General features: G+C 36.6%; 1 protein-coding gene and 1 long non-coding RNA gene across 2 annotated transcripts; both read left to right on the top strand.

The window, feature by feature from the left end:
- The first annotated feature begins 4,110 nt into the window (after positions 1-4,110).
- Positions 4,111-5,951, top strand: LOC140150891 (uncharacterized). Its single transcript, XR_011858860.1, has 3 exons — positions 4,111-4,331; positions 4,942-5,046; positions 5,863-5,951. It is a non-coding gene; the product is annotated as an uncharacterized lncRNA (long non-coding RNA).
- Positions 5,952-5,981: 30 nt separating this feature from the next.
- Positions 5,982-17,255, top strand: LOC140150194 (lysosomal proton-coupled steroid conjugate and bile acid symporter SLC46A3-like). The gene is made up of 5 exons (XM_072172198.1): positions 5,982-6,852; positions 8,194-8,325; positions 15,576-15,659; positions 15,949-16,105; positions 16,816-17,255. Exons 1-5 carry the CDS (start codon positions 5,982-5,984, stop codon positions 16,883-16,885), a joined length of 1,314 nt encoding a protein of 437 aa, XP_072028299.1. The 3' UTR covers positions 16,886-17,255.
- Positions 17,256-17,883: the final 628 nt, after the last annotated feature.

Raw genomic sequence — 17,883 nt, 5'->3', positions numbered from 1 at the left:
TTGTCAAACAGTAAGGCGGCACTTACAGATACTAAACTTAAGATTTGCTGACAACTGAAATGATTTTGCTGGCAAAATGTCCATACTTTCAGGAACGGCATCGCATGTTTGTGATTTGATTGATTAGGCCTAATCTCAAATCCTTCTTCCCCGGGGAGGGCACTCGGGGTGACGGGGATGTGCGGACAGCAGGTCGAAACTAGGGGTCTTTCGGTGAGAGCCTAGACACCACAAATGGTGGGTCTTTCGGTGAAAAGTTCCCCAAAGAGGGAGTCTTTTCGTGAGACTGGGGAATTTTTTACAAAAAGGGTGATCTTTCCGTAAGACTGGGAAAATTTTGGGTCAAAATATAAAAGTTGATACAAAATTTTCAAAAAGTCATTGAAATTTTTGAAAAATAATAAAAAAACGGGGTAATTCAGCGAGAGATTATCAGAAATTTGTCCAAAAATCATGAAAAAGGGGGTATTTTGGTGACAGGAAAACAAAAAAGGGGTCATTGAGTGAGAAAGAGTTCAGTAAAACAAAAAGGGGTCATTTGGTGAGGGGAGTTGAAAAATCAGGGTCAATGTGGCGCACATCCCCGTCACCCATTTTAGTGAGTGCACCCCCGGGCCAGGCTGTAAAAGGCTGGCTTTTACTAAAACGATACAATGTTCTGTCAATACATTCTACACTATACAATTATGAATCATTGCTTATCATTGGTATTGTAATTATTCTATTGGTCCGTGCTACGTCACTTCCGGTTGATGATGCGACTCACGGTTGAGTGAAAACAAGTCCCTGATTCGATTTTTGTTGATGATTTCTGTCATTGGTGTTATGTACATTTCGATCGCAAATAGTCAGTGGAATCAAACAACCGTTTCTAAGCCTTCAGAGTGGAAGAAACTTACTTGATTTACCGTTTATATACTGACAAACTTAAAATTAAATTCCATGGTCGAGTGTCGTTTTTTTTCCGAAATTGAATGTCACTCCAACAACATCGCTATGTAGCCTCCTTCACAGCCGGTTTCTGTTGTTCATAACAAACCGTGAGTCACATGCAGTTTGGGCCGGAGACTAGAGGTAGCCCGGATGTTGGACCGACAGAATAGTGTACATTTCCTGTAAATGTACGGAATATCCGGAACGAACGAAATACCTTTCTTACGGACGTCAAATTTTATAAAATGGCTTGTAACCCGCGGGTTATTTCAAAATCTTCTCGCAACGACCATTTCCCTATAATTATATTTCATCTCTTGCACGTTCTAGTGCAGGTCATTATTAGCTTAACCTCTTGTTTATGATCTGGCTAAATATTTCCTGTTGGACCTGTTTACCTTACTACAAAAACGTCACTATCTGGTACTGCGCTTTATGTTACAGGCAGGAGACAATGTTGATAAAAAGAACGTCACATGCACCCTCCCGGGATTACTCTGTGTTTCGTAATCATTATGAGATTTAAAATCACATTAGGTTTAGCCCAAAATGCAACTTTTGAGCTTTGAGCTCACAGATGTGCCCTATCTTCGGAATCGCTATTACCAGCATATAAATTTGTTATGGATTAGAACAAAATTGGATCAAAAAACTTGACACCCGTATGTCCAAAATTCACCTAATTTACCAGAGCGCCCAATTAGAGATTTGGGCTACCAAATCGCTGGTTGATAATCCTTGCTTTCAATGCAAAACGGACCTGGATAATTATCGATTATTTCTGCTTGTTGCTTTCGAGATAACGTACTGAGTTTGACATTTCAGGAGAAAAACGATGAAATCAAAACGATAATTCTGACAAAACTATAATATGTAGACAGTAGACCCACACAGAAAAAGTAAGTCTACAGTCCGGCCTATTTTTAGGGTCGGTCGTAGGGTTACGCCAATCAAACAATATTAGGCCTTTTGTTTAAATTAAAAACAATAAATTCCGAAAAAAAGTTCACGGGCGAAGTTAAGGCCTATCTTACACTAAAATACACAATTCCATGTCTAATTTTAACACCAGGGTTTAAAACAAAATGTTTATTCAAGCATTATGTTTTAACTGACATTACTGAAGAAAAATTTTTTTTTTTTTTATATTTGGCTGGGAAAATTAATTTCATGGCAAAAAGGGAATCTCTGAATTGTGCTGGTTTTAGGGCTCTTGGTATGAACGTTTGGACAGTATTTTATGTGGAACATGAGAGTACATCAGATATATCGAATTGCATTCTGAATACGAAGAATGTCCTTCGGGTATCAAATAATTTAGCTCTTCTGAAATTCACGATATACAGGCTGAGTCAAAAAGAAGTAAACTCATGTTTGAGGGGCTGTAACTCGAGATCTGTAAGGAATCTGCTAAATATGAAAATACCACTGGAAAGAACAAATTCTACACGCCTAAATTAAAAAAAGAATTTTTGCGATTGTTTACAGCAATCTTAAGTTATACTCATTTGAATACAACCACCCGTTTTTGTAGCTGTACACGGTTTCACTTCCTAAGTACTGAAGTAGGGGCTTACCTATTATATTGATTGGTAAGGCGCGATTTTCAAATGCAAATAAAGTTCTGTGGCAGGTGTGGTTTCGATCAATAATTCCTACGTCTTAAAGGGCTCTTTTCAATATGAATTTTACCTCATTGCGCTACATTATAATAAAACGGGCCAAATGACAATATGACACCACAATTTACCGCACAGGAGTGCACGTTTCTGTCGACGAAGTGTCATTAAGCTAAGAGTCCCACTGAAGTTTAGCGTCTTTAGCGTCTTTTTCGTCTCCAATTTCCTACAGCTAACCGGGTTTCATGCAAGGGAGCATTATATAAGAATGTGAACAAGCTCAATGTGCATGGGACACTGAGGAACAGACAGCCGATAGCTTCAGGCAGACCACGATCTGCTAGATCACAAGTGAACATTGCTAGAGTTAGACATGCGTTACAGCAAGACCAAAGATCAGCTCAATCCTTTACCCAATATTCCCCAATCACGCTTCTGCCGGATCGTTCGTAAAAACTTGAATTGTTATCCCTACAAACTAAAGTACCGTCATGGACTTTGTTGAATATTAATTAAAAGCAAAAGTTGTCTTTTCAACAATAAATCCTGTTAGCACTTTGCTGATTCGTCGAAATTGAAATGGATCAGCCGTGTGCAACTACTAAAATGGGTGGTTGTATCCAAATGAGTATAACTTTAATTTGCTGTGAGCAATTGCAACAGTTATTTTATTTATTTAGACGTGTAGAATTTGCTCTTTCCAGTGGTATTTTTGTTTTTAGCAGATTCCTTGCAGATCTTGAGTTACAGCCCCTCAAACATGAGATTACTTCTTTTTGACTCAGCCTGTAGGCCTAATACACATTTTATGGCAAATGATTAAAAATTGATATCTTTGATATTTAACAGCCCTCGAAGTAAAATGTATTAATCTAATCATGAATGATATGTACTTAAAGTGTATGTAGCTGGAATGAAATGATCAATTGGAAATTTTGACCTTTTGTATTGAAGATATAGATTTTATTCCCCAAAACACCAAAAAAATACTTTTAAGGTCTTTTTGAAAAAATGTATATCTTCAATATGAAAGGTCAAAAATTGTCAATTGGTCGTGGTTTTTGTTTTATCCCAGGTACATACACTTTAAGTACACATTTTTAGATTTAGAAAGTTTACTTCGAGGATAATATCAAAAATTTAAAAATAATATGAAACTTTCATATTATTTTTAAACTTTCATATTAAAATAACTTTCATAAAATTTGTATTATATCGCGAATTTCAAAAAATCAAATTTATTTGACATAAGAAGGGCATTCCTCGTATTCAGAATTCAATTCGATATATCTGATACCAGAATAACATGTATCGATCGACTTTTAACATGACTATGCATAACAATAGAAACTGATGACAAGCGTTCTGAGTGCTAACGGATTTGAGAAGATTTACAAATCAAGGACGTGGATGCAGCGTTAACTCATAAAATACGTGTGCAGTGACCCCGTGACAACAAGTAATACGGAGAACAAAAATCACCCATGCATGATCTTATAAAGATATCTTATCGATATATTGATTGAACTACTGGCATACTATATGCTGTTATATAAAATGACCTGATGATTGAACATAATGTGGTCATATTGCAACGCGATAGTTGATAATACATGTTTTTAAACCTACACTTAAACTAGGGAGCTTCCACTCAGTACCATTCATCAATTTGTTTGAAATTTCATGGAATATCATGCACATAAATAGATAAATGACGGACCTTGACTATCGTTGAAGACTGAGGGCCGCTGTCTAGTGTATCATGTGAGACGATACACGGTGAGTACCAGGAAGAACATGTCATAAAATGAAGAGGTTTCATATAGAGTAGCTCGAGTTATTGGCATAAGAAATATTAATAACGTAATCATCATGTTTTGTTCAGGGCTCGTGTTTTAAAACTCCCTCTACATCACATCACAATAAGGCTATTGAACCAGTGGCATAGCCAGGGGGCAGTTGTGCCCCCCCCCCGCTTGTCATGGCCGTCAAGTAAGGCCGTCGGTAGACGGAAGGCGGTGGCGAAAAAATGGGGTTAACACTAGACTACCCAGGGTGACAGAAAAAAGGGAGAATTGTAAAAAAAAGTATGAAAAATTGTGAATTAAATTGAATTATGCATAACATTTTGTGTTTTTATGTTAGTACCGCCTATTATCCTTCTTCTTAACATAAGCCATGATGATAAAAGTGTCCAACTCCCCAAGGTCCAGACCATCTAAAAGAACATTGTGATATGCAAGGACAAGGTTACCTGCCCAAAATCCTAGTATAAACATTTAGTAATTGTGGGTATTTAGTTCCTACACAAACTTGCCAGTTGACCAGGCCAACGATTGTGGACCTTTAAACTAAAACTTATCATTAAAAATGCTTTTATTATTTACAGCAACGTGTAGCTGAACGACAAGGTTGTTACATTACCTTGGTTTTCTTTTGCCTGGTTGCATATATAAACTAAATTAATTCATGATGTCTGAAGAACAGTCTGAAGGTATTTATAAATTAATCGTATCAGTTATGTTTATATTAAACCTGAGTGCAATAAACGATAGAATTTGTTGTTTTTATTATTCTCTATCATGTGATAGAGAATGCATGGCACATGCAGAAATTCGAGCGTGCGTGATAAATTATTTAGAACTGCCATCTTAGTCCGGGATCTTGGTAGTACCGTCCATAATGACGTATGGGTGCCTGTCTAATAGATCGCACCCGGAATCGTTCAATTGTAGTCAGCTTTTAAGTTTACAAAATAGAAAACACCCAATGAATAAGATTGTTTATCGTATCGAAAGGAAAATACGAGGGTCAGTATGTCCACTTCCTGTTTTGTTGTAATATATAAACAATTTAGCCAAACAATTAATATTCAATAATAATATTTAACACCGTGACTCAGAAACAGAATTGATGAGCCCCAGCACGTCTGATTCCATTACCTCAATTTGTTTGCCATATATACGTTTTGGACCAATCAGGACACCTAAATACTAATGTATGATAAAATGAAGTTCGGCCAAATTCGACAATATAAGACCAGACTGATTAGTCAAGGTACTGTTCTGGTGATCCGGTGTTTTCTTCTCTCTGTGGTTAATTTTAGGACATCTGCCTCCTAAGTTTCAATTTCCCATCTTACATTAGAAGGAAAAGTACATTATTGGTCGGACACGTACTAAAATTAGATTACATCATCGTAAAACAAGTTCAGAAATTCACTATCATCCTTTTATTCATCTCTTTACTTTTCTGCAATGTTGTTAAAGCTTTCTTCATTACACAATGGTGTTGTCTTTTTTTTAAATAGAATCCAGGCTCCTTAAAGATGAAACAGCCAGTTCAAAGAACCGGCTATTATCGGAGACAAGATGGATAACCATTGAACCTGCCATCATCCTGATCGCTATTGCGACCGCACCAATCGCAATGGTAGCTTTTCCCAAATACATAGAAGAGAGGTTAGCTGAAGATCGCAATTTTACTCTACTAAAGGATGATGCACTCAATGACAGCTGTATTAATAAACAAGGCACAAACGATTCGGATTATCAGATACAGCAGGACATAGCTGCCGAAACGGCCTATTGGGTCATGATTGGTTCGGTATTCATATATGTTCCCGCGACATTTACTGGACCTTTCTTTGGAGCTTTAAGTGATAGGCTGGGACGAAAGCTTCCCTTGCTAATTTCCAGCCTGGCCTTCGCCCTCTGGCTCTTTGCAATTGGAATTATGGCAGTATTTCGTTTACCTTTGTTATATTTAGCTTGTGCCAATTCAATAGCAGGCATGGGTGGTGGGTACACATCATTCTTGGGTGGTTGTTACGCCTATTTTTCCGATGTAAGCAGAGGTAAATCTAGACTCCTACGGATAGCTGTGGCCCGTGCGGTTTTTGAAGGAAGCGCTGGATTGGCCCAAATTCCTGCAGCATATTTCATGCAAGAATATGGATTTGAGTCACTTGTCTGGCTCACCTTTGGTTTTGTGATTGTTGCAATATTATACATTTTATCACCTTGTATTCCATTACCACCGCGAGTTGGATCATACTCAGCAAAGAAAAACTCCTTCAAAACACTTGCCAAGGATATCATGGACATCTTCGCTGTCAATACAGAAAAAAGACGAATTCGGTTGGGGATTTTTCTACTTATATGTTTCGTAACAGATCTTATTCAACTCTCGGTAGGAGCTACAGAGATATTTATACTGTATGGGCTTGGCCCGCCTTTATGCTGGACATCGGCTACGGCAGGGATATATTCTTTTACGTTACTTACATGTGGTGCACTGGGTAAGTTGTTATTGTAAAGTGAAGAAATCATAATGTGTTAATTTATTAATATCAATAATTTTAATGTTCCCTAACCGGTCTCTGTCAACCTCCATGAGCAGCTCCCTTTGGTAAAAAGAAATTGTGTAAAACCATCAGCCGACTATGACCACGACTACCCCACGACCACCCCAACTCGAGATACGATTAGTTACACCGCTAGGCGTCTCAATTTTTATTCGCATAAGTATTCGCATCCATCCACGCAACAGCAACGCGGCCATGGATACTGTACATGGATGGTGATGGGCAGCGACCCTCTACGATATAACTTGATATTGATAGAGAATTTGTCCCCTGTTCATATAATCAATAGTCTTATATTTTGGATGCAGTTTTTGTTGTTGCTGTTATTGTTGTTTTTTTTTTTTTTTTGGTTTTTTTTTTGTGGTGTTTTGGGGTTTTTTGTTTTTGTTTTTTTGGGTTTTTTTTTTACGACAAATGAATATTTTCCCGTTCTCCGCTGCTATTTTTAGTTCTCTAAACTAAATCATCTACGATTTTCGGCTCAGATTCTTGTTCGATTTTTTTTTGCCTCAGCGACAACACGACAAGCCCTGGGTATGAACCTTGTATGCCTTATTTTTATTCGTAGATTCGTTGTACAGCATCAAATGTAAAAACCGAATTAAACTGATTAGTTAACATAGTGATGAAACTAAAGTGTCCATTTGAGCTAAAATAATCCTCATACATAATAGAGTTAAATATATGGGTGGGAGAAAAAGAACTAGAATATGTCCAATGCAATCCGTAAAGTAATCATGGTGATAGTATTACAAAAACCTTAGTATTTTAATACAAATTGGTTCGAGAGTACTATTGGAATGGAGCCGTGTTCGAATTTAGCATTTTTGCAATAAAAAAATTAAAAACCAGATTTATGCAATGGGTGTAAAGGAGAGAAAATCACATTTAAACAAATTACTTGTTTTCAAAAATCCAGCTGATTTGAAGAACTTGGCAACATGCCAAAAACATGCTGTGTGCAAAGTCTATGGGGTTTTCCAATCACAAAAAGCTCCTTTTGGAAAAAAAAATAAAAACTGGCAGGTGAGTTTTTCTCACCCATCTCCACATTCTGTATCATTTTCAAGCACATCTGAGCATGACACGATAGCCGTAAAAACCACCTTAATACAATAGCCCGTTTTTTGAATAATGGCTATTATTTAAGGAGAGGGGAGTAATTACGTTTTTGAGATGTTAATAATCATAATGTTTCCTGCTATATGTTTCTGTGGTTTATTTTAACAAGGTAAAATATTAGTAATGCCTGACACCAATCACTTCTATTATCAGGAGTACTCTTTTTATCTAGATTATTTGCTGTTTGCGTCAACTACTTTGGGATTCTACAGATTGCATATATCTTTGGGACCATTTCTTATCTGATATCAGCATTCGCAAAAACTACACAAGTTTTTATGCTGGGTAAGTTTTACAGTAGCCTCATGAATCTCAAACACAGAGTGTTTCAAAATTATCAGTATTGGTAAATGCCAAAACTTTGTCAAAGATGTCTGATATCGGTACATTCTAATTTGCAGTCGTAAGTTTAATATTTTCATCTGAATCGTAAGACTTCAAAATGCATTTGTTCGGCTATAATTGGCGAAGACAATGAGACTCGTAACATTGTGTATTCGCTATCGTAGACATGACGTCATATTGGAGACCCCGGGGCGTTACCATAGCGGCTGGATCACGCTTTTGTGAGAACCGAAATGGCGATATCAATGTATGGAATTTATATATCAAATTTTTAAATTACCAGTCATATTTAAGACCTGAAACCTCATGATTTTAGAAGGGAAACATCTTGCAAAAGCCTATTAGGCAGTGAAACCCATAGGATATGGCTAAAACTTAATTTTCAAACAGCAAAACATCGACGTGTACAGCGTAGATAGCGTCGTCATGCAACCGCTTGATCAAAGATTGGTCCCATTGTTGTTACGGCGCTTAATGATGCGTATCTTTCTGAGTCACTTACCACCTGTCAGAATCGTGGCATAATCTCCCTCATTCATAAAGGTAAAGGGCTTCCCCGGGATTCCCTTAATAACTGGCGTCCAATTGCTTTGTTGAATATTGATTATAAGATAGCCACTAAAGCATTGGCTGCTCGTATTAAAAACATTCTTCAGTCTGTTGTGAATACTGATCAGAATGATTTTGTTAAGGGTAGAAGTATACACGAAAATATCCGCCTTATTGAAGATATGTTGATAATAATAATTTACCTGGTGTTATGATGTGTATTGATTTTAAAAAAGCATTCGACAGTATAGAACGTGACTTTATATTTTATGCGCTCAGAAATTTGAATTTTGGTTCAATGTTCAGAAAATGGATTTCAGTTATTTTTTCCAATACCACTAATTGTATTATTAACAATGGTCACATCTCAAGTTCCTTTGATGTAAATTGTGGCGTACGTCAGGGTTGTCCGATTTCGCCTTTGATCTTCGTCCTTAGTGTGGAGTTGCTCGCTTGTAAAATTCGTCAATCCAAGCAAATCCAGGGTATTACTTTACCATTTCAGAACTATGAGCGTAAAGAAATTCGCATATCTACTTTTGCAGATGATACTACCATTTTTGTAAAAGACCCTGAATGTGTTAAAACGGTTATGGATGTATTTGATAACTTTTCAAGATTATCTGGTCTTTCAGTAAATCATGCCAAAAGTGATGCCGTATGGATTGGGTCCTTGAAAAATAATAATTTCGGCATCGGAAATGTTAACTGGAAATTAGCGCCAAATAATCCTTGGTGTGTATTTCTCCCCAAGTATCTCAATAAATCATTTGTCTTGTAATTGGGAGGATAAAATGAATAAGATCGAGTGTTCAATCCGTGCATGGAAGATGCGAGGATTAATCAATGGTTGGTAGAAACTTGATCGTGAAAACATTGCTGGCTTCACAACTTTCATACATACTCCAGTTGTAGACCTTCCTGAGAGATTTGTAAAGAAATTAAACACTATGTTTTTTAAATTTATTTGGAATAGAGTGGAAGCGGTGAAGCGGAACACCATTATTGCAGATTATGAAAGAGGTGGTATAAACATATTTCAGGTTGAGATGTTTTTCAATGCTTTAAAGATGTCCTGGATCAAAAAACTAAACAATTCTAGTCCTGCTTGCTGGAAGAACATTCCACTTTACTATGTCAACAAGTTTGGTTTGGGTATGAATGTGTTTAATTGTAATTGTAGCTTCAACCAAATCAACACTGTATGCAAGAATGTTATTGACACCTTTCCTGTTTTTTATAACAACATGTTTAAAGTCTGGTTCAATACTAAATGTACTTCAAATAAAGCTGACATATCTGATTACTACAATCAAATCATTTGGAACAATGATGCTGTCACTGTTAACAAGAAAACACTTTTCTATAGAGACTGAATTGAAGCTGGCTTTATTTTTATAAAAGATATTTTTGATGATGATGGTTCAATCTACTCACTTGAGTATTTTAGGCACCGCATTCCGCGCACTGGCAACATTCCTTTTCAGTACTTCGCTCTTTGCAAAGCTCTGCCGAATGATTGGAAGAATGCACCAGTTCTAGACCAAATTAGGACTGAAGCAATTGTCTTTAATGCAGTCCCTATAGAAGCCTGTTCTACAAAGGTTTTTAGACATTCCATGGTTGATAAGATTTATGTTCCACCAATTTGTATGAACTATTGGTGTAGAAGATTCCCCAATTACAATTTTGATTGGGAAAAGATTTGGGGTTCAATACCATGTTGTACCAGTGAGGCCAGACTTATTTCACTTAATTGGAAAATTATTCATAACATTTATCCTACAAAAGGTTTATTATGTAAAATGGGGAAAGAAGATACAAATTTGTGCAATTCCTGTAATGCTGTTGATCATCCAGAGCACTTCTTTTTTCATTGTAATAAGACCACTCCTATTTGGGAATTTGCTAACAGGGTTATTACACAAAGGCTTGGTAAGAACTTTAGGCTTTCTGTTGAAAATGTTTTATTTAATTATCATCATGACATTACCAGTGATCGGTCAAAATATATCAATTATGTTATATGTGTTGGCAAAATGTGCATTGGCAAATTCAGATACGGGGATCATCCTTGTCTTCTGTTCCTCTTTACAGTTAGCAACCTGGACAACCGATTCTTTTTGTTCTGCAAGGCTTACTCAGTCATTTAATGAGGCAATACAAACGATCGAATTTGGTGTTGAAATGAGCGAAATTTTGAGTTACACCTTTTCAATGTAAAATTAATTTTCTCGGCCAAATAAAAAGCAATCATTTTCATTTTTTCAGTAAATGTCAGGTTAAAATGTAGCGCTTGAAACTGTATTTTTTTTCAAATCCTAGTGTTAAACTTAGGCGTGAAATTCAGTCATTTCTTGTAAGATTTTCGACTTTGATAGGCTTAAACTCTGCCCGCGAGCCTTTTTTGGATCAACCTTTTAGCTTTTCAAAGTAATATAGTTCGCTAATGAAGGATTTTCCCAACTTTCTAACGCACATCACCGTGAGCGATATATCATAGTTTTGTCAGAATTTCCGTTTTGATTTCACCACTTTTTACTCCCGCCTGAAATTTTTTCAAAATCAACGCGTGAAATCTAAGGCTGATACTAGCATTGTGGATCGATATCCCTGGGTTTAATAGGAATACCGGCATGGGTACAGTGTTGCCAGAACTTCAATATAGCAACGAAATTCCCTGGCCTAATAGCGCTCCAACTGATCACAGCGGCGTAGCTGGGATTTTTTCCAAGGGGGGCAAGCCTGTATGGGCGGTGGCCCAAATCCACCAAATTTCCCTGCACTTGGGGGAGGGGGGGGGCAGGGTCCCAAATAGACAATTTTGCCAGGCTTATTGAATATAATCGTATGGTATTGCATATCGATCGTATGGATTCTCCATCTCTCTGCCCTCTTCTCCCTCTCTTCCCTCTCTCTCCTCTTTTTCTTCTTTCTCCTCCTTTTTCCTCTTTTTTTTCCTTGCACTAGGGGCTGGGGCCCAAAGAGGCAAATTTTGCCAGGGGGAAATTGCCCCCCTGCCCCCGGCAGCTACGCCACTAACTGATCATGTTTATAGCACGATGAGGATCTTTCATCACGTGAGTGATTAATTATTTGATTTGATCATCGGACCAATGTGTTGAAATTTGCTTCTCCTCAAAACAACTTTGCCCGACAATCTTACATGCAATTGGGCAATATTTTTAACTAAACTTTCTTTTACAAAACATAATATTACGCTGTATGTTTTATGATCAAGCAAACTGTTTGGAACACACTTCCAAATAACCTTCGTAACGCCCCCAGACTTTCGTTATTTAAACGCCAGCTTAAAACCAATCTTTATAAATTGATTGTTTTTATGTTTGTTTGTAAATTTCGTGCTTTACGCGCTTTGAGTTCCTCATCAGAGATTGTGCCTTATAAGAACCATTTATTATCATTGTTAACTTAAACAGGTTTTTGTTTTTAAACAAAAACCTGTTCAAGCAATTATTTAAAATTGCCTGTCTAAAAACAGAATAACTTGGATGTTAATACTTGACGTAGTGTTTCAATTGTCACGAAGATGACTGGGTATGGTGCCTTTTGTTTGTGTTTGTTTGAAACTGCTTTTGGAAACCCACCGAAAGTCATAGGCCCTAATGAAGCAGCTAAAACAATACCAGGTTAAACATGGAAGTTTAAAAAAACCTATTAAATAACCTTAAGGGAAAAAAACGTTTGTGGCAACAATAAGCCTTGCATTGGAAGTCATGGTTAAAGTGTGTTGAGTACCACCCCAAAGTTTCCCTACATACACCCCCACTACCTACCTCACACACCTCTGCACCCACCCCACCCCATAGGCCTACATGTACATAATAATACATAATAATATATTACATAATAATATATAGCATAGCTATACATTTAGGTATAGCGCCTACATGTCAAATTAAAAACAAACCCGAACACAAGTCTGAAGGGTGTAATGAAAATGGCAACCCGCCATGGGGGGCGGGGGGGGGGGGGTAGGTCATACAAAATTCACCTGGCGATAGGAGGGACAGAAGATTAAAATCCCGTATAATAACACGCTAATTTTTCTAGGTTTGGACCGTGGATTTTCCCATGGACCTCAAGCGTGCGTCTCTTTTAAGAGAAAATACGGACTAACCTAGGTAAACAAACAAACAGACAGACAAAATGGTTTTCATAATCATGGAATCCATATAAATTGAAATTGCAGGCTATCACGGGAGCAAATTTTAAAAATTCACCTCATTTACCAGAAAACCCAATTGGGGATTTGGGCTACTAAATCGCTGGTCGGGCAATATTTGCTTTTCAATGGAAAATTACCCTGGATGACAACAGTAAAAATATCGACTATTTCTGCTGGTTGCTCACGAGATAAAAAGTACTGAGTTTGACATTTTTGGAGCATGAAGGGAAAAAGGGAAAATAAAAACGGAAATTCTGACAAAACTATAGTATATAGACCCACACGATGTGCGTTACAGAGGTGGGAAATATCTTTCTTTAGCAAACTATATTAGTTTGAGACGCTAAAAAACCAATTCCGTAAAAAGCTCGCAGGCGAACTCAAGCCCTATAAAAATAAAAAATATCACACTAAAAGACACAATTTGATGCTTAATTTTAATACCAGGATTTAAAAAAAAATATATATCCAAGCACCAAGTTTTTAACTGACATTACTGAAGAAAAAAAATATTGCTTTATATTTGACCGAGAAAATTAATTTCATAGCAAAAAGGTATATCTCTGAATTGTGCTGATTTTAACATGTATCGATCGACTTTTAGCGCGACTAAGCATTTCTAAAGAATCGGTTGTGCAGGTGGCTGACTGTTTAGGCAGGACCTTCGTATGAGAGGTTTGGTCCGCGATGACTTTAGCTAGTTGATCGCAGATGAACAGTTGAATACATGAATACAAAAGCCACCAAAGTCCATGCGAAGTTATTTTGAGAGAAAAACCCGTGTATCATTTTAATTCCTTCAGTTAGATTTACCTGGTCAATATGGTAAGTTTTACGTGCAAATGAGTGGATTAACCTGTATTAGGTACGACGATTAGCATTTCAGGGACTTCGTGGGGTTCATTTTAAATTTTGGTGGTTTTTGAATCATATACAAAGACAACAATGTTAGAATGAGATTACCACTAGTAAGATAATACAAAATAAAGCACACAGGTATGTATAATGTTGATAAGCATTCTGCCATGTAATATAAACCACACACTTTCCTTTATTAAACCCATTTTTTGTTCAAAAGTCATTCTCTAGCAATGAATGTGTTACAAGTGGACTTTTATACATACTGGATTTCAATCAATGTGTTACAAGACTCAAATCATGGAATTGGGTGATTCTTTCATACATGCTATTTTTCACATGCCCAATAGACACAAAGAATGAATTTGAGTTGTTCTTTCATGCATATAACAAGCCTATGTATAGCAACAATTTCCCATGCTTAACTCAATTTGGCCAAAGTATGGACTTAGGTGGCTTTTGTATTCATATATTCAGTTACTTGGATGACTTCCGTGTCTGTTCTTGGCTCTGTCATTTTGCTTAAATTATTTGTTTGATTTTCTTATTATATACATGTATGTAAATTTGTTTTATAACATCTACTATTATATATGGATTATGTGTAGTGCAATAACTTTTGTTGTTATAATATTTATAGTGTATTTAAAGGAGGATTTCGTGATCCTAGCATCCTCTTTTTATGACATTTTTCAGTAGATATCGACGAAAAAAGCTTATTTCTAAAATTTCAGTTGATTCCGATTTTGCGTTTGCGAGTTATGCATGATTATGTGTATTACACTGTTCCATAGACAATGCGTTGTAATTTTGTTCTGGTGCCCCAGACCGAAATTCAAATTTAACGATATTTTTGCTAAACGAATTAATCTGCAAGAAATATTTGGTACATAAACATTATGTAGCCAGAGGTATCCAGTGGTGTAAAAATCTCAACTTTTTTTGGGAAAAGTGGGGGGATGAGGCTGTGGATCACGAAATGCCCCTTTAATGTGAATAAAAGGCATTTTGCCTGACATACTATGTCAAAAGATAAAAAAAACCGCTTGATCCATCACTACGGAAATAGTTGTGACCTCGGCAGGAAGTGCTTCATGCTTTTAACATAGTGATGTTTTTAAAAATGTTTGTACTTTTAATGTGTTAATAATCTTTGAAATTTTTATGTGTATTTTAGTGCAATACTTTGTTTATTTTCATGACCAGCTTGCAAGGGTGGGGTCCACTCATCTCTTAGATATCAGTGCTTAATTTGCCACTTTTGTTGGGCCCTGGTCTAATTTTGCTGTATATTGTTTTGTTGAAATGCCTAATGAACATTTAAAATGTGACACATTCAATGGGGTTAAAAACAAATTGTGCTTTTGTTTGTTTCCACATGTTTCCGATGTTATTTCATATTTTTGCTATTTTTAAATTTATCCTTTGTTAGTGTGACACACGTGTACCCTCTTTGATATGTCTTTTGGGTCCATATTAGTTTGTTGGAATAGAATTGGAATTATGTATTGAAATTGGATTGTCATTTGTCATTTTCTAGTTTTTACATTAAAATTCATGATTAAGAACCGTTCAAAACATTTATCGTCTACAGGGGCAGTAGTATCCGCTTTCCGTGCGATGGATTCACCCGTGTTACAGACAATGCTGTCTACACTCGTTGAGCCAAATGAACGAGGTATATTTCGATATATTGTATCTATTTTTTGTTTGTTTTAGCATTAGCGCTTTTTACGGATTTCGTTCAGTCATAATATCAACAAAGCTTATATAATCTACAGCGATAATCCGTTTATGTCGTAGAAACGTTTTGCTATTACATATAGTGTTCTACAAGGCTCTATTCTCGGTCCATATTAAACATATAATCCGTGGATACATTCGCTACTAGAGCTCCTTGAGTGGATATTAGAACTTTATTTGAGCTAAAGGCTCTTTTGAACTTGTTACATTTTTAATCCTTCCAGGTACAGTATTTGCATTGGCAGCAAGCATGCAGAGTTTGGCCAATTGCATTTCTCCATTGATTTTCAATCCGATTTACAGTGCTACGGTGGATACTCAACCTAACGCTGTTTTCTTTGTCATGTCTTCCGGATATATTGTATTATTTTTATTGTCATGGTAAGAACGCAGCAATTAATATTATGTTTAAGTCAGAGACTTCGTAAATGTATGATGGGATCCCAAATCACTGCCACAATATGTGATGCGATCAAGCAAAATCAGTCGGAACTCGGTAAAATTAAATTTCCAGTTTATTATACAATAGTTAAAAGCATTTACAAAGCTGGATTTTGCAGATAACCTCATTAAAATTGAACAACCAGTTCCAAAGATATGAGCAATTAAAGAGTTTCCAAAACAATAGGAAACAAAAGGAAATATTTCCTTCGTTTGGCCATATCTCAAAATCAATATTTGCGAGTTCCGACTGATTTTGCTTGATCGCATCACATATGTTTAAGTCTGAGACTGCGCAATCGCATGACGTGATTCCAAATCACTGCTATACCTTTTTGCCATTATTAAGTCTGAGACTGTGTGATCGTACTACGGGATCCCAAATCACTGTCACAAGGCTTAAATTGCCAATATGTTTAAGTCAGAGACTATGAAATCATATGACATGATCCCAAATCACTGCCACCAGGCTTAAATTACCAATGTGTTTTAGTCCGAGACTGTGTTATCGAATTGCAGGATCCCAAATCACTGCCACCAGGCTTAAATTGCTAATTATGTTTAAGGCTGAAAATACATATCCTAATTAGTAATTTAAAAAAATTACATGCATTGCATATTATTTTTCTTATTTCTCCCCCAAACTTCAGGACCTGGCTGATGTACACTAACAGAACAACAAGGACAAAACATACCAAGTTAGGACAAACAGATGCATGATGATCGACCAGTATTCCTCACATGCATGATCTACGATTCATATATTATAACAGTAATGGTGAATTAATCCTTACCTGCGTGGTGCACTATTATAACAGTGATGATAAATTAATAAACACAGCCAAATTAAAAAGTCTCCAGTAGTTCCATCCCCATTTACTCAGAGTCTGATGAGTTTATGGCAAAATCATTTTTATAATAATTTTCTATACACTTTCCTTCGAAGGTTGATACCAAATTTGATATCAAAAGTTTAATCATCGTGAGCAGAGGAACCTTTGTTTGGAAATTCGTGCAATTTTTAAAATGACATAGGGAATTGTATCACATAGCGGAACTAGCGTGAGTGCCAAGAATTACGTCGCCTGAATAGGCCGCAGGTTAAAGATTTACCCATGCATGCCAAAATGCAAATCAAATACCCCGCTCTTTCAGTTGTGCGCAGGCAAGTGTACAATGATTCCTGTCCGGGTTGCTTCAGGCCACATAATAAGCTGATACCATGGAGCGACGCGACGTCGCGTATATATTTGTGCAAAACATAATAATAATAATACTTGTTACGAGTCGTACTTGACTCAAGGCCAAAATCACCTTTTACCCGAACTCACACGAATGCACAACACAAATACACTGTTTATTTAAGCTAACAAAATCTAAGTCTTTAATTGAAAGCAAGTTTTGTTTGGTACAATATAATGACAACAAATGCACATATACACTAATCAAATATAATCACTCTTTAACTATTTTGTACTTAGCCAGCATTCTTCTTCTTGGCGATCATAAAGTTCTTGTAATGTTCTGGACGACTGATGTAATATATCCCTATTCACTTGTCCTGCGAAAACCAGCGAAGTCCAGTGAACACTTGAGTTTATGAATATCCTTGCGTATGAAATCCTAACACAAAAATGGTGTTGCTTTCTTCTTGCGTTGCTTTCTCCTCCAAACTTGACTCCTTGCGCTGCTTGCTCCAAACTCAACTCCTTGCGCTG

The sequence above is a fragment of the Amphiura filiformis genome, chromosome 4 (genome assembly GCF_039555335.1).
Source record: "Amphiura filiformis chromosome 4, Afil_fr2py, whole genome shotgun sequence".
In the NCBI taxonomy this organism is placed as follows: Eukaryota; Metazoa; Echinodermata; class Ophiuroidea; order Amphilepidida; family Amphiuridae; genus Amphiura; species Amphiura filiformis.
The sequence above is the reverse complement of the archived record's forward strand: the minus strand, read 5'-3'. Positions and strand labels throughout refer to the sequence as shown.

Bases quoted from the DNA above. Each gene is read 5' to 3' on its own strand.
- LOC140150194 (XM_072172198.1), top strand. From the start codon at position 5,982: ATGGTAGCTTTTCCCAAATACATAGAAGAGAGGTTAGCTGAAGATCGC. The intron at 15,660-15,948 runs GTATATTTCGAT...TAATCCTTCCAG, and splicing joins CGTTGAGCCAAATGAACGAG to GTACAGTATTTGCATTGGCA. The intron at 16,106-16,815 runs GTAAGAACGCAG...CCCAAACTTCAG, and splicing joins GTATTATTTTTATTGTCATG to GACCTGGCTGATGTACACTA.